At 37.3% G+C, this 22,634-nt stretch overlaps 1 protein-coding gene across 7 annotated transcripts in view; it reads left to right on the forward strand.

Moving 5' to 3' along the window:
• The window catches only part of LOC101966383 (uncharacterized), a 28,787-nt gene extending 7,395 nt beyond the window's left edge, over positions 1-21,392 (forward strand). For 6 of the 7 annotated variants that reach the window (XM_078023736.1, XM_021719729.3, XM_078023733.1 and 3 more), the window contains 2 exons: positions 11,426-11,552; positions 18,307-21,392. In XM_078023736.1, the coding sequence (XP_077879862.1) occupies positions 11,426-11,552; positions 18,307-19,520 (1,341 nt within the window). In that variant the 3' untranslated portion in view covers positions 19,521-21,392. The remainder of the gene's footprint in view (positions 1-11,425; positions 11,553-18,306) is intronic. The other variant, XM_078023738.1, reaches the window with a different exon arrangement.
• The last annotated feature ends 1,242 nt before the right edge of the window (positions 21,393-22,634 follow it).

A 22,634-nucleotide genomic window follows, 5' to 3' on the forward strand; every position in this document is an offset into this window, starting at 1 on the left:
ACCTTTCCATTGTCCTGTTAGAATATCTTTCCAAAGTACCTTAGGCTTATGTACATTTTTCGGATACATATGTCTTTCCGCAGCACTAAGTCCTGATGAATCCAAATTTAGAAAGTTTAGAGTAAAAAAAGGGTTATTTTAAGTTTATCTTTGGGGGATATATACCCCTTTAAGATCCTTTTAAATTTTTAAGTCTTTCAAAAGCATTCTGCCTTAGTTTTTAGAATTACTTTAGTCCTTTTAATTTTTAGATGTGGTTTTAAACCATAGTTGTCTTAGCCTTTTGCATTTTCTATCTGAAATACCTTTACTTGACATTTTCAACCATTTTTTATCTTATTTCTATCTTCTACTTTTCTTCTAAGGTTTTTATATTTACCCTTAGTTGCTTTCTTCTCTCCTAGTTTTCTTTTGTTTCCTATTTTGTGGGTTTAAAATTCTTGTCTTTCTACATCTTTTTATCTTCCTATATCTTTCTACATCTTCTCTCTTTTTTTTTACCTTTCTGTACTTCTGTTTTTGAAGTTTTCCACTTCAAATTTTTAATCTTCTTTATCTAAATCTTTTATCTTATTATCTTCCCATTTTCATGGGTTATTTTTTTTTTTTTCTCCATCATGAAGGCATCTTAACCACCTTCAATTTAACCTTTTAAACCCTTTTGCAACTTATTTAGACATTTTACAACTTTTTACTTTAACCAAATAACAAAGATTATCTCATCTCCCTCTTTTTGGTTTAATGAGTAAAGCAATCTTTTTTCCGCCATGAAGGTATCTCAACCACCTTCAATTTAACCTTTTAAAGCCTTTTAATTATCACCTATACTGTACTTTTAAATGTACTTTTTCACCACCTACAGCTTCACTCTTTTAAATGAGGCTTAGAATTTGTTTAAATCGCTTAATATTAGTTTACATGGCTGCCCTTCAACCAAAGGCTTTTTACTCCATTAAGAAGCTTTGTCTCAATCTGCCATGTACAAATACCTTTTTTCTTCTTTCTTCCTTTCTCAAGCTTTTAAAGTAAGTCTAGTTTCCTCAAAATCTTTTTAAATGGCATTTACAACTTTTTACTTTACCATACAGAGATTATCTCATCTAGAAACATTTATTTAACCTTTAACCTTTTATATTAAAATATATTTCCATATCTTGAACCTTTTTATATCTCTTTTTTAACCATTAACCCTTTTTATAAATTCACATTCTGAAACAACCCTTAAAAAATTTCTGATTTAGACAAATTACTCCACTTTAATAAGATGAAATACTTTCATGTTTTTTAAGGTACTATTATACTGTAATTGAAACCCAACTGAAACTTCTTATACTCTTTGTATATAAATTACACATGATAGAATCTTAACACTTAGTAACCTTGTTTCAGCAAAGACACAGACCAAAGCAATGTTAAACTTTTTTTCCATTTACCAATTTATGAAAACACACATATTTAAATATATTACCTTATGGAACTTAATAAGAGTACTTGATTTCATATTTAGTGGTTGATATTTTAACACTTTAGCTTTGTAAATTAATCAGATATCTGTAAAAACCAAGATCTTAGACAAATGTAGTAAACAGAACTAGCCATCTCTTTCTTGTTGAAGAAAAATCCTTCCACAGGATACCATGATGGTCCTATTGATATACTTAATAACTCATCTTTAAAAAGCCATGGGTTACATTTTTGTACTGTATCAACATATGCCCTAGCTGTTCTTGGTCTTATTGGGGTGCCTCCTTCCTCTAACAATTTCTCTTCCTCGGAGGCGAAAAACTTCAAACCTTGAGTCAACCATTTTCGCCAGTTTGCCTGAGAAAGTTCTAGGAACAGGCAACTTGAAATAAAAACAAAATAAATCAAAACAAGAACACGTTGTTTTTTGAAATGGTCACCCATTTTTTTGCTCTCCTTCAGGAGCGAGAAAATTCACTTACCCCCAAGCTTCAGACATCCCTCGTACGGACCACCAAAATGCCAAAGGCCAATGTCTCGGCTTGGCACCAGAATTACGAGCCACCACACAGCTTTGTAGATTCAAACAGCAATTCTTTATTCCAGCTCTCACACCACCTCCACACAGGTCCAGGGGCAAACGCGTTCTGCTGTCTCCCGCACCAACCACCTACTCCACGAGGCTCTCTCCAAATCCCATTTTAATCTCACGAGAACTCAACGGGAACAAGCAGCAGGAACACCCTAATCCCAGCAATAATCTTCAACTTCCAACTTCCCTAAAACCCATTATCTTAAACTGGCAACGCCTTAAACTCAAGGAGCCGGTTACTTCCTCAAACCTGATCAGCTCTAAACCCGAATCCGCCTTGGTCCTTGAGCAAGGTCACCTTATTAAAAAGCATGCATGCAATGTTCCATCAAATGTCCTCTGAGCAGCATGGGGTACGCTTGGCAAGGAAATTTCGATGCGTCATTCCTACTTGGTAATGGCCCTCAGCATCTCCCCCCTTCTGATTAATTAAACAACAAGCAATGCGGCTTAGGACCGTGCCTGGTAGGTTGTCCAATTCAACATATGGTTCTTACCCGTCATCGGGTGAACTGACCTCTAGGCGTCAGTCCCCTGTCTTAGGTTGAATCCACTGCAATCAGATCAACCCGTCGCTGACTACCGGTCCAGCATTCAGCCATGCTTGTGGATAGGCCTAAGCACCAGTGGGGGGGTGAGGTTCTTGCCTCACCTCTGTTGGCCCCCAAATTTAACCTTGGTGCCAGTGGGGGGGTGAGGTTCTTGCCTCACCTCTGTTGGCCCCCAAATTTTAGACCATCACTAGTAGAAGGGAGGAAGATACAGAAATGCCAGGACACCAAGCCAATTGACGGCTCCTTTGGAAAAATTGCGTCACTGGTGACACCATCAGCAAAGATGCCAGCATTACCACAATTAACATGGGGTGCGCTGGCAAGGAAATTGCATCACTGGTGACACCATCAGCAAAAATATGCCAGCAGTACCACAATTCGCTGCACCAGACGATAGTTCACAATGCATGCAACTGATATATAGTCCAGGCAAGTTCTGCAGGCAGTTCAAAGTGGAAGAGTCTATCAATATGTCCATTTCCTCCCAAAGTAAATCAAGTCCTTGATTGAGCATTACTTGTTGAGTTATATTCATTGATGCATCAGTTTATACAGTTTACTGTGGTAGCTATCATAGAAGCTGTAGTTTGGTTTTCTTTGTCTTCACTGGCACTGGGATGGAGATGGGAATTCTGGCAATGATGTTAAAGAGACATTATCCTGAACAGAATTATTAAATATGATGAAAAGGAAAAGTGAAAGTAAACAAACAGATCTGTTAATCACCTTTAAAAACAATAGTAAGCAAACATCTATTAACCACCCTTGAAAACAATCATTAACAGCTGTTTACCTAATTAGATTAAACCACTTAAATCACGTGAATAAAAAAAGAAAATTCGGATCCATTTTTTCATGAGCGCTCCTCATATAAAAATATGGACATACACACATACTGACATGCAACACAAAACAGTGCATACATAACATACAACACATAAGACAATAATAACGGCCTTGTAGCTTTACCTAGGTAAAATAGCTTTACCTAGGTAAAATCTCCATTGCAATGTTTAAAAACTCCAGTCAAAAAATAAAAAACAGTCAAAAAACAAAACTGATCAGAAAAACATTAACCTAGGTTTGTATGAGCTCAAAAAATAAAATAGAACTTTACGATGTGGGGAAAAATGCAATAATAAAATAGATATTGAAAAAAAGCACCGTGGTAAATCACTGTCGCAGATGTAAGAATAGCCAAGCTGGAGCTCTGGATTTCAGCTGTTATGGATTTCAGTCAAATCATCTTCTTTTTCTGTAGAAATTGTTTTGGTTAACCTCTCTGGAATCCAAATTGGCTGCTGTTCTCCCTGTGGGAACACACAAACGGAACCCCGACTCCAGACAATAACTGGGTCGGGACCTTTCCATTGTCCTGTTAGAATATCTTTCCAAAGTACCTTAGGCTTATGTACATTTTTCGGATACATATGTCTTTCCGCAGCACTAAGTCCTGATGAATCCAAATTTAGAAAGTTTAGAGTAAAAAAAGGGTTATTTTAAGTTTATCTTTGGGGGATATATACCCCTTTAAGATCCTTTTAAATTTTTAAGTCTTTCAAAAGCATTCTGCCTTAGTTTTTAGAATTACTTTAGTCCTTTTAATTTTTAGATGTGGTTTTAAACCATAGTTGTCTTAGCCTTTTGCATTTTCTATCTGAAATACCTTTACTTGACATTTTCAACCATTTTTTATCTTATTTCTATCTTCTACTTTTCTTCTAAGGTTTTTATATTTACCCTTAGTTGCTTTCTTCTCTCCTAGTTTTCTTTTGTTTCCTATTTTGTGGGTTTAAAATTCTTGTCTTTCTACATCTTTTTATCTTCCTATATCTTTCTACATCTTCTCTCTTTTTTTTTACCTTTCTGTACTTCTGTTTTTGAAGTTTTCCACTTCAAATTTTTAATCTTCTTTATCTAAATCTTTTATCTTATTATCTTCCCATTTTCATGGGTTATTTTTTTTTTTTCTCCATCATGAAGGCATCTTAACCACCTTCAATTTAACCTTTTAAACCCTTTTGCAACTTATTTAGACATTTTACAACTTTTTACTTTAACCAAATAACAAAGATTATCTCATCTCCCTCTTTTTGGTTTAATGAGTAAAGCAATCTTTTTTCCGCCATGAAGGTATCTCAACCACCTTCAATTTAACCTTTTAAAGCCTTTTAATTATCACCTATACTGTACTTTTAAATGTACTTTTTCACCACCTACAGCTTCACTCTTTTAAATGAGGCTTAGAATTTGTTTAAATCGCTTAATATTAGTTTACATGGCTGCCCTTCAACCAAAGGCTTTTTACTCCATTAAGAAGCTTTGTCTCAATCTGCCATGTACAAATACCTTTTTTCTTCTTTCTTCCTTTCTCAAGCTTTTAAAGTAAGTCTAGTTTCCTCAAAATCTTTTTAAATGGCATTTACAACTTTTTACTTTACCATACAGAGATTATCTCATCTAGAAACATTTATTTAACCTTTAACCTTTTATATTAAAATATATTTCCATATCTTGAACCTTTTTATATCTCTTTTTTAACCATTAACCCTTTTTATAAATTCACATTCTGAAACAACCCTTAAAAAATTTCTGATTTAGACAAATTACTCCACTTTAATAAGATGAAATACTTTCATGTTTTTTAAGGTACTATTATACTGTAATTGAAACCCAACTGAAACTTCTTATACTCTTTGTATATAAATTACACATGATAGAATCTTAACACTTAGTAACCTTGTTTCAGCAAAGACACAGACCAAAGCAATGTTAAACTTTTTTTCCATTTACCAATTTATGAAAACACACATATTTAAATATATTACCTTATGGAACTTAATAAGAGTACTTGATTTCATATTTAGTGGTTGATATTTTAACACTTTAGCTTTGTAAATTAATCAGATATCTGTAAAAACCAAGATCTTAGACAAATGTAGTAAACAGAACTAGCCATCTCTTTCTTGTTGAAGAAAAATCCTTCCACAGGATACCATGATGGTCCTATTGATATACTTAATAACTCATCTTTAAAAAGCCATGGGTTACATTTTTGTACTGTATCAACATATGCCCTAGCTGTTCTTGGTCTTATTGGGGTGCCTCCTTCCTCTAACAATTTCTCTTCCTCGGAGGCGAAAAACTTCAAACCTTGAGTCAACCATTTTCGCCAGTTTGCCTGAGAAAGTTCTAGGAACAGGCAACTTGAAATAAAAACAAAATAAATCAAAACAAGAACACGTTGTTTTTTGAAATGGTCACCCATTTTTTTGCTCTCCTTCAGGAGCGAGAAAATTCACTTACCCCCAAGCTTCAGACATCCCTCGTACGGACCACCAAAATGCCAAAGGCCAATGTCTCGGCTTGGCACCAGAATTACGAGCCACCACACAGCTTTGTAGATTCAAACAGCAATTCTTTATTCCAGCTCTCACACCACCTCCACACAGGTCCAGGGGCAAACGCGTTCTGCTGTCTCCCGCACCAACCACCTACTCCACGAGGCTCTCTCCAAATCCCATTTTAATCTCACGAGAACTCAACGGGAACAAGCAGCAGGAACACCCTAATCCCAGCAATAATCTTCAACTTCCAACTTCCCTAAAACCCATTATCTTAAACTGGCAACGCCTTAAACTCAAGGAGCCGGTTACTTCCTCAAACCTGATCAGCTCTAAACCCGAATCCGCCTTGGTCCTTGAGCAAGGTCACCTTATTAAAAAGCATGCATGCAATGTTCCATCAAATGTCCTCTGAGCAGCATGGGGTACGCTTGGCAAGGAAATTTCGATGCGTCATTCCTACTTGGTAATGGCCCTCAGCATCTCCCCCCTTCTGATTAATTAAACAACAAGCAATGCGGCTTAGGACCGTGCCTGGTAGGTTGTCCAATTCAACATATGGTTCTTACCCGTCATCGGGTGAACTGACCTCTAGGCGTCAGTCCCCTGTCTTAGGTTGAATCCACTGCAATCAGATCAACCCGTCGCTGACTACCGGTCCAGCATTCAGCCATGCTTGTGGATAGGCCTAAGCACCAGTGGGGGGGTGAGGTTCTTGCCTCACCTCTGTTGGCCCCCAAATTTAACCTTGGTGCCAGTGGGGGGGTGAGGTTCTTGCCTCACCTCTGTTGGCCCCCAAATTTTAGACCATCACTAGTAGAAGGGAGGAAGATACAGAAATGCCAGGACACCAAGCCAATTGACGGCTCCTTTGGAAAAATTGCGTCACTGGTGACACCATCAGCAAAGATGCCAGCATTACCACAATTAACATGGGGTGCGCTGGCAAGGAAATTGCATCACTGGTGACACCATCAGCAAAAATATGCCAGCAGTACCACAATTCGCTGCACCAGACGATAGTTCACAATGCATGCAACTGATATATAGTCCAGGCAAGTTCTGCAGGCAGTTCAAAGTGGAAGAGTCTATCAATATGTCCATTTCCTCCCAAAGTAAATCAAGTCCTTGATTGAGCATTACTTGTTGAGTTATATTCATTGATGCATCAGTTTATACAGTTTACTGTGGTAGCTATCATAGAAGCTGTAGTTTGGTTTTCTTTGTCTTCACTGGCACTGGGATGGAGATGGGAATTCTGGCAATGATGTTAAAGAGACATTATCCTGAACAGAATTATTAAATATGATGAAAAGGAAAAGTGAAAGTAAACAAACAGATCTGTTAATCACCTTTAAAAACAATAGTAAGCAAACATCTATTAACCACCCTTGAAAACAATCATTAACAGCTGTTTACCTAATTAGATTAAACCACTTAAATCACGTGAATAAAAAAAGAAAATTCGGATCCATTTTTTCATGAGCGCTCCTCATATAAAAATATGGACATACACACATACTGACATGCAACACAAAACAGTGCATACATAACATACAACACATAAGACAATAATAACGGCCTTGTAGCTTTACCTAGGTAAAATAGCTTTACCTAGGTAAAATCTCCATTGCAATGTTTAAAAACTCCAGTCAAAAAATAAAAAACAGTCAAAAAACAAAACTGATCAGAAAAACATTAACCTAGGTTTGTATGAGCTCAAAAAATAAAATAGAACTTTACGATGTGGGGAAAAATGCAATAATAAAATAGATATTGAAAAAAAGCACCGTGGTAAATCACTGTCGCAGATGTAAGAATAGCCAAGCTGGAGCTCTGGATTTCAGCTGTTATGGATTTCAGTCAAATCATCTTCTTTTTCTGTAGAAATTGTTTTGGTTAACCTCTCTGGAATCCAAATTGGCTGCTGTTCTCCCTGTGGGAACACACAAACGGAACCCCGACTCCAGACAATAACTGGGTCGGGACCTTTCCATTGTCCTGTTAGAATATCTTTCCAAAGTACCTTAGGCTTATGTACATTTTTCGGATACATATGTCTTTCCGCAGCACTAAGTCCTGATGAATCCAAATTTAGAAAGTTTAGAGTAAAAAAAGGGTTATTTTAAGTTTATCTTTGGGGGATATATACCCCTTTAAGATCCTTTTAAATTTTTAAGTCTTTCAAAAGCATTCTGCCTTAGTTTTTAGAATTACTTTAGTCCTTTTAATTTTTAGATGTGGTTTTAAACCATAGTTGTCTTAGCCTTTTGCATTTTCTATCTGAAATACCTTTACTTGACATTTTCAACCATTTTTTATCTTATTTCTATCTTCTACTTTTCTTCTAAGGTTTTTATATTTACCCTTAGTTGCTTTCTTCTCTCCTAGTTTTCTTTTGTTTCCTATTTTGTGGGTTTAAAATTCTTGTCTTTCTACATCTTTTTATCTTCCTATATCTTTCTACATCTTCTCTCTTTTTTTTTACCTTTCTGTACTTCTGTTTTTGAAGTTTTCCACTTCAAATTTTTAATCTTCTTTATCTAAATCTTTTATCTTATTATCTTCCCATTTTCATGGGTTATTTTTTTTTTTTCTCCATCATGAAGGCATCTTAACCACCTTCAATTTAACCTTTTAAACCCTTTTGCAACTTATTTAGACATTTTACAACTTTTTACTTTAACCAAATAACAAAGATTATCTCATCTCCCTCTTTTTGGTTTAATGAGTAAAGCAATCTTTTTTCCGCCATGAAGGTATCTCAACCACCTTCAATTTAACCTTTTAAAGCCTTTTAATTATCACCTATACTGTACTTTTAAATGTACTTTTTCACCACCTACAGCTTCACTCTTTTAAATGAGGCTTAGAATTTGTTTAAATCGCTTAATATTAGTTTACATGGCTGCCCTTCAACCAAAGGCTTTTTACTCCATTAAGAAGCTTTGTCTCAATCTGCCATGTACAAATACCTTTTTTCTTCTTTCTTCCTTTCTCAAGCTTTTAAAGTAAGTCTAGTTTCCTCAAAATCTTTTTAAATGGCATTTACAACTTTTTACTTTACCATACAGAGATTATCTCATCTAGAAACATTTATTTAACCTTTAACCTTTTATATTAAAATATATTTCCATATCTTGAACCTTTTTATATCTCTTTTTTAACCATTAACCCTTTTTATAAATTCACATTCTGAAACAACCCTTAAAAAATTTCTGATTTAGACAAATTACTCCACTTTAATAAGATGAAATACTTTCATGTTTTTTAAGGTACTATTATACTGTAATTGAAACCCAACTGAAACTTCTTATACTCTTTGTATATAAATTACACATGATAGAATCTTAACACTTAGTAACCTTGTTTCAGCAAAGACACAGACCAAAGCAATGTTAAACTTTTTTTCCATTTACCAATTTATGAAAACACACATATTTAAATATATTACCTTATGGAACTTAATAAGAGTACTTGATTTCATATTTAGTGGTTGATATTTTAACACTTTAGCTTTGTAAATTAATCAGATATCTGTAAAAACCAAGATCTTAGACAAATGTAGTAAACAGAACTAGCCATCTCTTTCTTGTTGAAGAAAAATCCTTCCACAGGATACCATGATGGTCCTATTGATATACTTAATAACTCATCTTTAAAAAGCCATGGGTTACATTTTTGTACTGTATCAACATATGCCCTAGCTGTTCTTGGTCTTATTGGGGTGCCTCCTTCCTCTAACAATTTCTCTTCCTCGGAGGCGAAAAACTTCAAACCTTGAGTCAACCATTTTCGCCAGTTTGCCTGAGAAAGTTCTAGGAACAGGCAACTTGAAATAAAAACAAAATAAATCAAAACAAGAACACGTTGTTTTTTGAAATGGTCACCCATTTTTTTGCTCTCCTTCAGGAGCGAGAAAATTCACTTACCCCCAAGCTTCAGACATCCCTCGTACGGACCACCAAAATGCCAAAGGCCAATGTCTCGGCTTGGCACCAGAATTACGAGCCACCACACAGCTTTGTAGATTCAAACAGCAATTCTTTATTCCAGCTCTCACACCACCTCCACACAGGTCCAGGGGCAAACGCGTTCTGCTGTCTCCCGCACCAACCACCTACTCCACGAGGCTCTCTCCAAATCCCATTTTAATCTCACGAGAACTCAACGGGAACAAGCAGCAGGAACACCCTAATCCCAGCAATAATCTTCAACTTCCAACTTCCCTAAAACCCATTATCTTAAACTGGCAACGCCTTAAACTCAAGGAGCCGGTTACTTCCTCAAACCTGATCAGCTCTAAACCCGAATCCGCCTTGGTCCTTGAGCAAGGTCACCTTATTAAAAAGCATGCATGCAATGTTCCATCAAATGTCCTCTGAGCAGCATGGGGTACGCTTGGCAAGGAAATTTCGATGCGTCATTCCTACTTGGTAATGGCCCTCAGCAATTTGGTGCTATTGAGTTTATTGTTCTATATTCTTTCATCCTATTGAAAATGGATGATCTTGCTCTAGGGAAAAATTAAACATTTAAATCTTCAAGCAAGAAAGTTTTCCCTTATGGATCAGAGGAACAGAACCAGAGGCCTAAAATTGTTATAACTACTGCTTCCAGTTTGTAGCTGCCCCTCAAATTCAAGTGAATATTTTCTCATCTCCCTTTACCTTTCTCCAGAAATAAAACAGGTGACAGGGTTTTCAGAATCTTAAAAAAAAAAAAAAAAATAGAATGAGGATGTAGCTCAGTGGTTGAGTGCCCCTGAGTTCAATCTCTAGTACCTCCCTGCCACCAAAAAGAAGAATATGAATCTTACCTTGGAACAGTAGATATTTTTCAACTTAAGTTAGTAAATTCACTCATTCAGAGAAAGTTTAACTACCAAAGTATAACTGAATAAATCTAAAAGTCATGACCCAAAATCCAGAGCAAAAAGACGCCTGCCTGTTAGAATAGCACTACTATCTACATACATTCAAAATATCAACTTGAATTTCTTTAAAATCTCAGAATATACTTGGGATCAGTGTAAGTTACATATTTGAGCCTTATCTCATCAACAACATTGATTAACATTGGGTTATCATTCAGAGATTAATTCATTAGATCATTTAGTAAAATATAAGAGGCAGAAGACTATAGTTAGGAGTATAGCTTTGAAGTCATTATTGCCTGGTCTAAATCTCAGATCTGACCCTAACATCTGTAGATGATATTAATAATAATACTTAATATTGTATTATATGATTGTTCTTATGAGATAGTGCAAAGGACTTAGTCCAAGTAAGTACATTTTTATAAATCTTAGATTTTTAATATTATGTTTCTTAACAGACTAATATTTAGTAATTTGATGAAATTCCATTAAGGTAAAGGTTTAACCTTCAGATTGAAAAGGATTTTCTCTTCTAGATTATTTCCTCCCCTCAGGATTAACAACCCCTGATTTAATGTGCTTGATCTTCCAGGAATTGATGACAGTCAAAGATGAGGAAATGGACTTCACACGTGAAGAGCTGGAAGAGCTGAATTCTGCCCACAGGTACATGGGCATGGATATGAAGGTGGATAATTATGGAAGCCTAGTATTTTGGGGTAAGGAAATATAATTTTTGTGTTGCAAACTGCTTTTTAGGACACCAGTATCTCAGCCAATTTGAGCTGCTATAACAAAATAGGATAAACTGGGTGGCTTATAAACAACAAAAGTTTACTTCTATGTTTCTGGAGGCTAGGAATTCCGGGATCAAGGTGCTAGCATGTCTGGTATTTGGACCCACTTTCTGGTTCATAGATGGTGCCTTTTCATTGTTCATATAGCAGAAGGGTCTTTCTGGGGCCTTTTTTTTCCTGTTGAAGATGGAAACAATACATTTATTTTGTTTATTTATTTTTATGTGGTGCTGAGAAGTGAACCCAGTGCCTCACAGGTGCAAGGCAAGCATTCTACCGATGAGCCACAACCCCAGCCCCTAGGGCCTTTTTTTATAAGACCTTTTAATTGTATTCCTGAGGGCTGTTTTCTCATTATATAATCATCTACCAAAGTCCCCACTTTGGAATACTATCAATGTGGGGGTTAAGATTTCAATACATGGGGCTGGAGTTGTGGCTCAGTGGTAGAGCGCTTGCCTAGCATGCATGAGGTTCTGGGTTCGATCCACAGCACCACATAAAAATAAATGAAGAAAGGTATATGTCCAACTAAAATATTAAAAAAAAAAGATTTCAATACATGAATTTTGGGGGGATGAAAACATTCAGACCATGACTGAAAGCTTCCTCAATAATTAACAGAATATAAAATGCCATAGTTTTGCACAGATTCAAAGACCCCCTCATCCTCTAGGGGGTCTCTGACCATTCTGGGCTTCCCTCTCTCTCTCTCTCTCTCTCTCTCTGTCTTTAATATTTTTGGTTGTAGATGGATATAATACCTTTATTTATTTATTTTTATATGGTGCTGAGGATCAAACCCAGAGCCTCATATGTGTGAGGCAAGCGCTCTACCACTGTGCCACAACCCCAGCCCCAAAGTTTTCTCTTTTGAAAAGTAAAAGTTCTTTCTAGTGAAACTGAAAAAGGACAGCTTTATTATATTGATATTAAGACTTATAGGGCTGGGGATATAGCTCAGTTGGTAGAGTGCTTGCCTCTTATGCACAGAGCCCTGGGTTCAATTCCCAGCACCACATACACAACACACACACACACACACACAGAGAAAAGACTTGTAAAGCTACAATAATCATAATGGTATGATACTGATGAAAGCATATATATAAATAATGGAACAAAATAGTCCAGAAATAAACATACATATATATAGTCAATTTCTGGCAAAAGTTCAAAAGTAATTTAGTGGAGAAAGGAGAGTGTATTTTTTTATGCTTTTTATTTTTTGGTGCTGGGGATTGAATCCAGGGCCTTGTGCATGTGAAGCAAGCACTCTACCAACTGAGCTATATCCCCAGCCTCTTTTTTATGCTTTTTTTAAAAAAAATTTTTATTAGTGCATTGTAGTTATGCATAATAGTGGGGTTCATTTTGACCCAGCCATACATGCATAAATGGGCTGGGGCTGTGGTGCAATGGTAGAGTGCTTGCCTAGCTTGCATGAGGCACTGGGTTCAATCCTCAGCACCATATAAATGTAAAATAAAGATATTATGTTCACCTAAAACTTAAGAATATTTAAAAAAAAATATATATATATATATATATACCATAGTGAATTTCATATATATTTATATATAAAGTTTCCATTTAAAAAACAGTAAATAAATAGGAAGATCAAGTGTTGAGTAGAGGAAGGAGAACCAGGGTTTGGGAAAGAAGGAGACTCTTCTTTCCAGTTGTTCAGCTGGATATCGATTTGTAAGAAAGAAAGAAAGAAAGAGAAGGAAGGATGGAAGGAAAGAAAGAAAATAAAAATAAACAACAAACCTTCATGGGCTGGGGATGTGGCTCAAGCGGTAGCATGCTTGCCTGGCATCCGCAGGGTGCTGAGTTTGATCCTCAACACCACATAAAAATAAAATAAAGATATTGTGTCCACCTCAAACTAAAATAAATATTTTAAAAAACCCTTTAATCCATACCTCCTGCCATATTTAATAAATATAAAAACTCTACAAGAAAACTTTTAAGAACGGTCTTTGTGACTTTTTGTAAGGCAAACTTCGGTTAGCTATAACTCTAAATGCTTGGTCCAGTAAAGCCATCTGAGCCTGGCATTTGCTTTGTTGGAAAATTTCTGTCTTTTTTTTTTAATAGAGGGATTAAAAAATATTTTTAGTTGTAGATGGACACAGTAACATTATTTTGTTTATTTAGTTTTTTTATGTGGTGCTGGGGATTAAACCCAGGGCCTCACACATGCTAGGCTCTGAGCTACAACCCCAGTACCTCCCTGCTCCCATTTTTTTTAATTGGTCTTAGGGATTGACCCCCAGGGGTGCTTAACTACTGAGCTACATCCCTAGCCCTCTTTATTTTTTTATTTTGAGACAAGATCTAAGTTGCTTAGGGCCTCACTAAGTTGCTGAGGCTGGCATTGAAATTGTGATCCTTCTGCCTCATCCTCCCAAATTGCTAGGATTACAGGTGTGCATCACCATGCCTGGCTCTATAGTTGAATTTAAGACTTGTCCTTTATCTTTGGTTTTCAGTGGTTTGAATGTGTCATCTGGGTAGGGGTGTGTGTGTTTTCATCCTACATGGGATTCTTTGAGCTTCCTTGCATCTTCAATTTGATGTCTTTCATTAGTTTAGTAAATTTCTCAGTTGCTAACTCATCAGATACTGTTTCTTCTAATTCTCCTCGTCTCACCTCTTTCTAGGATTTTAGGTACATGTATGTTAGAGCATTTGGTTTTGTCCCACAGTTTTTTTTTTCTTTTTTTAATATTTTTTCAGTTGTCAATGGACCTTTATTTATTTATTTATATGCGGTGCTGAGAATTGAACCCAGTGCCTCACACATGCTAGGCAAGTGCTCTACCACTGAGCCACAACCCCAGCCCCTTGTCCCACAGTTTTTAGGTGCTCTGTTCTGATTTGCTAGTTTGTTTTTCACTCTTTTTTCTTCTTTGTATTTAGTTTAATGATTTCTGTTGACCTATTTGCAAGTTTATTCTTTTTCTTAACTATGTCAAGTACATAGTTAGAAAGACATTGTTCATCTCTGTTACCATGTTTCTTTATTTCTGGTATTTCCATTTTACTTTTTCTTATACTTTCCATCTCTCTGCTAAAATTCCCCAACTGTTCATGCATGTTGTCCACCACATTATGTAACAATCATAGTAATTTTCAATCTCTCACAGTTCTACTCTCTGGGTAATCATTCATTTTTATCTGTTGATTACTCTAACTATGGTGCACTCAATCTTGAGTAGTATTACGAAGTGGTGCATGGAGCATGGTTGAAAGCTGATCCATACTCATATGTATACATAATTTGATGTGATCAGTTTCATTCCAAAGTTGAAATTGAGGCTGTTGCATTAGGGTAGGTGAGAGAGGATGGTGGCTGAATTGGGGTGACAATCATGGGGAGGGAGAGTTCATAATGGATCTGAGAGAGCTTTGGGAGGTATGATCTATAAAACTTGGTGATTTATATTTTGTGGTTGGTAGGATGTAGGGAAGAATCCAGTGGGATTCTCAGTTCTCTGACTTTCAGCTTCAACAACTTCATGGTTTTGTATTTGTATATTTAACCCTTTAGAATAGCAGAATAGCAGCTTATGGGGCTGGGGGTGTAGCTCTGTGGTAGAGTCTTGCTTAGTGTGTACAAGGTCCTATTTTGATCCCCATCACCACACACACACACACACACACACACACACACACACACACACACACAGGATAGCAGCTTACACATAATGAATAGTGTTTTAGTCAGTTTTTTTGATACTGTGATGAAAGGACCCAACTAGAACAACTATAGAGGAAGAAAAGTTTATTTGGGGGCTCAGAGTTTCAGAGGTCTCAATCCACAGGTAGCAGGCTCCATTCCTTGGGGCTCTAGGTGAGGCACAATATCATGGTGAAAGAGCGTAGTAGAGGAAAACAGCTCACATGATGATCAGAAAGCAGAGAAAAAAAGAGAGAGAGAGAGAGACACAGACAGACAGACATTCCACTTGCCAGATAGAAATATATACCCCAAAGCTATGCCTCCGATGCCCACCTCATTCAGCCACACCCCACTTGCCTTCAGTGTTCATTCAATTAATCCCATCATGCGATTAATTTACTAATTGGCTTAAGGCTTTCATGTCTGTCATTTCTTCTTTGAACTTTCTTGCATTGTTTCACACATGAGCTTTTGGGGGACACCTCACATCCAAACCATAACAAATAACATGAGAGTGTTTAATCTAAATTTAAGTTCATATTATATGTTGAATTTCATTTATTCTGATATTGTCAATTTCTGAAACTTATGACAACATTAAGAATATATTTGCCTGAAATATCAGGTATGTTTTCATAATAGGATAAAAGAATCTTAAGAATTGCCCTCCAGAGTTGCTTCATTACTTATATTATTTGTGTCCACTTCATACGACCTATTAACGCATGCTTTCTCTCTACCAGCACTGTAATAGGACCTGGGTAATATCAGTGAACAAGAGAGGTGTTATTCCTTCCCTAACATAACTTGCCTTTTGGTGACAAAGTTTATATTCTTATATTAAAATCTTTTTATTAACAAGAATGATGGCATTGTTATTTTCTTAGATGGGGAAATATATAGTGGAATGTATATATTTATAAATGTATAAAGTTGAGAGAGGAGATGAATCAAGGTATAAGTAATTTTAAGTTTGTGGTACAGGTAACATTAAACTCGAGATTTTCAAATGCATACATAATATAGATAGTTGAATATATGGATATGGGAGAGAGAGAATTAATGTGGTAATTAATTCTGGAAAAATGGATTTGGAATCATTGGTCTATAGCAGGTTATTAAAACCATGGCGTAGATAGGTCTTTAAAGTAGAGAAAGTAGGCAGAGGGGCAAGAAGAAGGGAACTGAGACTGATTGCTAAGAATTATTAACATTTAAGAAGAAGAAACACCAGGAAAAGTTCCAAAGAAGTAGCAGAGATTAGGAAGGCTGGATGCAGTGACTGCAGGAGGCCGAAGTAAGAGAATCTCAAGTTCAAGACCAGCCACGGCAATTTAGTGAGACCCTGTCTCAAAATCAAAAAGAAAAAGAGCTAGGGGTGTGGCTCATGGATAAAGCTGTCTTGGGTTTAATCTCCAGTACTGAAAAAAAAAGTTTAGGAGAAAACCCTGGAGAGCATTTATGTTATGTTAGTCAGCATTCCATTACTGTTAACACATACCTGAGATAATACATTTATAAAGAAAAAAGATTTATTTTGATTCACAGTTTTGGAGGTTACAGTCCACGGTCAGTTGGCCCGATAGCTTTTGGGATTGTGGTTACACAGTGCCTCATGACAGGTAGCATGTGGCTGAGCAGAACTGTTCACCTCATGACTGGGATGCAAAAGTTGAGAGAGAAAGAGACTAGAGTCCCACAGCACTTTTGAAGGCACATACACAGTGACCTAAAACCTAACAGTAAGCCTCACCTCTTAGAGTTGCCATCCCCCTAATAGTGCCAAGATGGGGAACCAAGCCTTTAACCCTTTGGCCTCTGAGGGATATTCCAGAGGCCAAAGCATAGAATCAAGAATGTCAGGAGAGAGAGTCAGGAGAGGAGGGCTTGGCCCCAGTGTCAAGTGCTGCCTAGATACCACACTACACAGGACTGAAAAGGATCCTCTGGATTTATGCACGGTAGAAATGGTTAGTGACTTCAGTGAGAGAACTTTCAACTGAGTGGTCGGGAGAGAAGCCAGAATGCAGCAAGCACAGGAGCAAGCTTGTGATGAAAAGAAGCTGCAGAATCTGCTTGAGAAGTTTGGCTGTGATAAAAGGAAGGAAAGGAAGGAAGGGAGGGAGGGAGGAGAAGGAGACTCAAAATCATATGTAAAACAGATAGAAAACAAACAAAAATTCTGTGTCTTTATAAAGGGACTTGAGAGGGCTGGGGTTGTGGCCCAGCAGTAGAGTGCTCATGTAGCATGTGTGAGGCCCTACATTTGATCCTCAGCACCACATAAAAATAAATAAACAAAATAGAGATATTGTGTCCAACTGCAACTAAAAAATAAATATTAAAAAAAATAAAAGGACTTGAGAGCCACAGTGGCACATGTCTGTAGTCCTAGCTACTGAGGAGGCTGAGACTGGAGGATTAGTTGAGCCCGAAAGTTCAAGACCAGCCTGATAACAGAGCAAAATATCAATACACACACACACACACACACACACACACATACACACACACACACACACACCAGGTGGGGAGGGCTGAAGAGAGCTATATAAAAAGCCACATGTGCTGGTCTTCAGGTAGTATCATTTTGAGTGATTTATTTTTAAAAACCTTCAAGTCTCAATCTGTGTTGTAATCTTTCCATCCTTTCTCAGTTCTTTTATGTTAGCATTTATTCTCATTCCTCTGTTCATCTTCTTCCCTGGTTTCTATGTACAGTTTTCTATTCTATTAGATACAGCATCCTCATCGTCTGGCCTTTTATTAGTATAATGACTTTTATTAGTCATTCAAATATGTTTTTCCCCCATATTTTTTATTGGTGCATTATAATTATACATGGTAGTGGATTCCTTGCTACACATTTATACATGTACTTGATATACATATATGTTTTTATAGGCATCGTTTTAATTTTGCCTTAGCAGTTTTTGTTTCCTCAACACAGAAATCACACACATTTTTTATTTTTATTTATTTCAGATTCTGAATCTATGCCTGAAACTAAAGAGTTTTTTTCAAAGCAGGAAGTTTATGAAGAGGAATCACCTGAAAGGGAACTGGTAATAGAAAGACTTGAAAAGGATGATTCCTGGGGCTCCACATTGTTAGAAGCCTGGGAATGTGAACACTCATTAGAAAGGCATCCAGGAAATCTGAAGAAAGATTTAAGGCCAGTCATAATCAAACGTAAGAGAAAAACTGCAGAGCATTATCATGAAATTGGGGAGAGCTCCAACCCAATTAAACATCAGAAAGTTTACCGGGCGAAAAAGCGATGGGAATGCAATGTATGTGGGAAGTGCTTCAGCTACTGCTCAGCCTTTGTCTTACATCAGAGGATTCATACTGGAGAGAAGCCCTTTGAGTGTAGTGAGTGTGGAAAGGCCTTTAGCCGGAGCTCATCACTTATTCAGCACCAGAGGACTCACACTGGAGAGAAGCCTTATGAGTGCAGTGAATGTGGGAAAGCCTTTAGTCACCGGTCTGCTCTTATTCAACATCACATCATTCACACTGGAGAAAAGCCCTATGAGTGCAATGAGTGTGGGAAGGCCTTCAACCAAAGCACATACCTCATTCAGCACCACAGAATACACACTGGCGAGAAACCCTACAAGTGTAAGGAATGTGGAAAAGCTTTCAATGACACTTCTTCTCTCATTAAACATCAAAGGGTTCATACTGGAGAAAAACCCTATGACTGTAAAGAGTGTGGGAAAGCCTTCAGTGACCGGTCAGGTCTTATTCAACATCAGAGAACTCATACAGGGGAAAAGCCGTATGAATGTAGTGAATGTGGAAAAGCATTTAGTTATTGCTCAGCTCTCATTCAACACCAAGGAACACACACTGGGGAGAAACCTTACAAATGTATTGAGTGTGGGAAAGCTTTCAGTGACCGGTCAGCTCTTGTGAGACATCAGAGAATTCATACTGGAGAGAGACCTTACAAATGTCAAGAATGTGAGAAAGCCTTCAGCCAGAGCTCATCCCTTACAAAGCACCTGAGAACACACACTGGAGAGAAACCATATAAATGCAACAATTGTGAGAAAGCCTTCAGCCAGAGTTCATCTCTTATTCAACACCAGAAAATTCACACAGGAGAAAAGTCCTACAAATGTAAGAAATGTGAGAAAACCTTCAGTGTCCGTTCAGCCTTCCATCAACATAAAAAAATTCATGATGGATAGAATGTACTAAATTCACAAAACATTCATTTTCTCCTGATTGTATAGATTTGTTTAAAATATTCCACGGCATATTAAAAAACATAATGAGGCTTCTCTGGAGGCTGAGGCAGGAGGACCATAAATTTGGGGTGAGTCTCAGAAATTTAGAAAGAGACCTTGAGTCAAAATTTTAAAAAGGGATAGAGTTGTAGCTTAGTGGTAGAGTGCTGTTGGGTTCAATCCTCAGTACCACAAACGAACAAAATACAAAAAAAAAAATCAAAGAAAACAAACAAGGGCTGTGTTGCATAGTCACTAGCCCTCTTCCTTGAAATGTTGCTATGTATGGAAAAGACCAAGAAGGAGTAAATGTGAATATGATCTTTCTAAAGAACAGTATTAGAGGAGCTGGGGATATAGCTCAGTTGGTAGAGTCTTGCCTTGCATGTAGAAGTTCCTGGGTTCAATCCCTGGCACCACATACACACACACACACAGCCATTAGAAAATGGAACATCTGAGCATGAGATGAATGCCATTACCTAGAAAGAGGACAGTGATTAGGTGGCAACAAGGCCAAGGTATTTTTGGTACAGTTGGAGGATTGTTGGTTTTGCTGAGGCAGAGGACACATGAAGTTGTGAAAAGCTGAAGATATTTCCCATTAAAATTGTGGGGCATGCCAGGCATTTGTTAACCTAGCCTTCCTAACCTCAGGAAGGAAGACCGTGAGTTCAAGGCCAGCCTCAGCAACTTAGCAAGCCTTGTGTCAAAATAAAAAAGGGCTGGGAAGTAGCTTAGGTGTAGAGTGCCCCAGTACCAAAAAAAAAAAAAAAAAAAAAAAAAGTAAATGCTGGGAATGTGGCTCAGTGGTTGAGCACTCCTGAGTTCAATTCCTGGTAACCCCCACCTCCCCCCAAAAAAAGCAGATTGAAAAATCCTTACAAAAATTTGGAAAAGTGAAATTGTACGAGAAATTTTAAAAGATAACCTGATTTCCAGCTCCAGGATGCAAATGAAACCTGATATGTTAGTACAACCTGGGCACCAGGAATTTTTAAACTCCTCGGGTAATTCCAGTAAATAGCCAAGATTAAGAACCATTGATTTAGACTATGCACAAGGATTAGATGCAGCTGAACAGATAACACTCAACACATGCTCTTAAGATTCTTTTGCCTCCTTGTTTCTGTTTTTGCTTCTTTTTGCTAATTACATAACATCTCTGACTTGGTTTTTTGATCCTGTCACTTGGATCTTTTTTGTTCTGACTTCACAGGGACTGACCTACTTGAAACTAACTTTGTTTCTGCCCCGTACTGACTATTGCCAATATGCTCTTTCAAACCTGTTTATAGCCCTCAACCACATCTGTGTACCAAATTGGGCTTGCTACACATGATCTAGTGGTGGCAAATGTTAACCATGAAAAACAGCTTAGAGGGATACCTACAAACTAGAAATCAGTAAAGAAGACAAAGTGACTGGAAGGGACTTTTGGAGTTAAAAATTTTATTCCCGCTACATAGTTTTTGTTGTAGCATTCCATGAAATTATAATAAAATTTATTTGTGTACACAAGTGAATATAGGATTTCAAGGAAGGCATGTGATAGGTAGGGCAAATCAAGAAAATAATGGAGCTAGACACGATGGTTCATGTCTGTAATCCCTGTGGCTAAGGAGGATTGCAAGTTCAAAGCCAGCCTTAGCAACTTGGGAGACCCTAAGCAACTGAATGAGAACTTCTCTCTAAATAAAATACAAAATAGGGCCTGGGATGTGCTCAGTGGTTGAGTACCCCTGAGTTCAATCCCCAGTACCAAAAAAATGAGAAGAAAAAAAATGGAAAAGGTCAACATCTATTTTTATAATCTTATAGGAATGAGCAAAATCTTACTTCAAATCGTTTTACTCACGCAGCTGCTCTGCTAGACACAGGGGAGTGGAGTAATTTTTTTTTTTTTTTTGCGTGGCTCCTACACTCAGGGAACTTGCAGTTGGTTTCATTGTAAACCTACCATCATATTCCAACATCAAAGGGTGTGTTGGTAAGAGCCCTTCTGGGTCCAGCGTTCTGTCTCCCATGGTTTCTCTGCAGTGCAGGAAATTCTTTTTAAACAGAATGTTTTTCTTCAACAATACTCATTATGTTTGAATTATTCCTTAACAGGACTGGGGATATAGCTTAGTTGGTAGAGTGCTTGCCTCACATGCACAGGGCCCAGGGTTCAATTCCCCAGCACCACAATAAAAAAAAAATCAAGCCATAACAATTCCTGGGGCCACCCTTTCATATAACAGTATAAGAGCAGACCCTGGATTCCATAGACCTTAGTAAACCATGATGGTTCTATAGCTTATATAGTTAGTATCATAATACTGTCAATTTAGGTAATAGATGGAAGTGTCTGTTTTGAAGGAGAATGATGAAATCCAATACAGTGTAGATAGTGACGTGAGTATTAAAGAATTAGCTCAATTGAAAAAGTTCTAATTTGGTAGAAGCCTCAAGGTAGGTGTGGAGGGTAACCTTAGTATTCTTCTACTGAAGCCCTTGAGGTGATTTTTATCTGTCCTAGATTATTTCATCATGTTTATTTTCCCTTAGATCCTCAAAGATTCAGCTTGCTTTCCTTTTTTTAATTTGTTCTAATTAGTTATACATGACAGTAGAATGCATTTTGATGCATCATATGTATATGGAGCATAATTTCTCATTCTTCTGGTTATACATGATGCAGAATCACATAGGTCATGTAGTCATATGTTGCTTTTCTTTATACAGCCATCTTCTGGGAAGGTTTCCTTCCTCCATTGGAGTAGAATGATACCACCTTAGCTCCTCTACTCTCTTTGCTAACTGATTGTCAAATAACTATGCAGGCCCCTTTTAAGTTTTATGGCTAAGTGGGAAAACAGTGTTGGGTTTGGGTACTGGGGACTGAACACAAGGGTACGCAACCACTGAGCCACATCCCCAGCCTTTTTTATATTTTACTTAGAGACGGTCCCACTAAGTTGCTCAGGGCCTAGCTAAGTTGCTGAGGCAGTCTTTGAACTCATGATCTTCTGCTTTAGCCTTCTGAGTTGCTGGGATTATAGGCATGTGCCACTGTACCCGTCTTGTTAGTTT

The sequence above is a fragment of the Ictidomys tridecemlineatus genome, chromosome 10 (genome assembly GCF_052094955.1).
Source record: "Ictidomys tridecemlineatus isolate mIctTri1 chromosome 10, mIctTri1.hap1, whole genome shotgun sequence".
Classification (NCBI taxonomy): Eukaryota; Metazoa; Chordata; class Mammalia; order Rodentia; family Sciuridae; genus Ictidomys; species Ictidomys tridecemlineatus.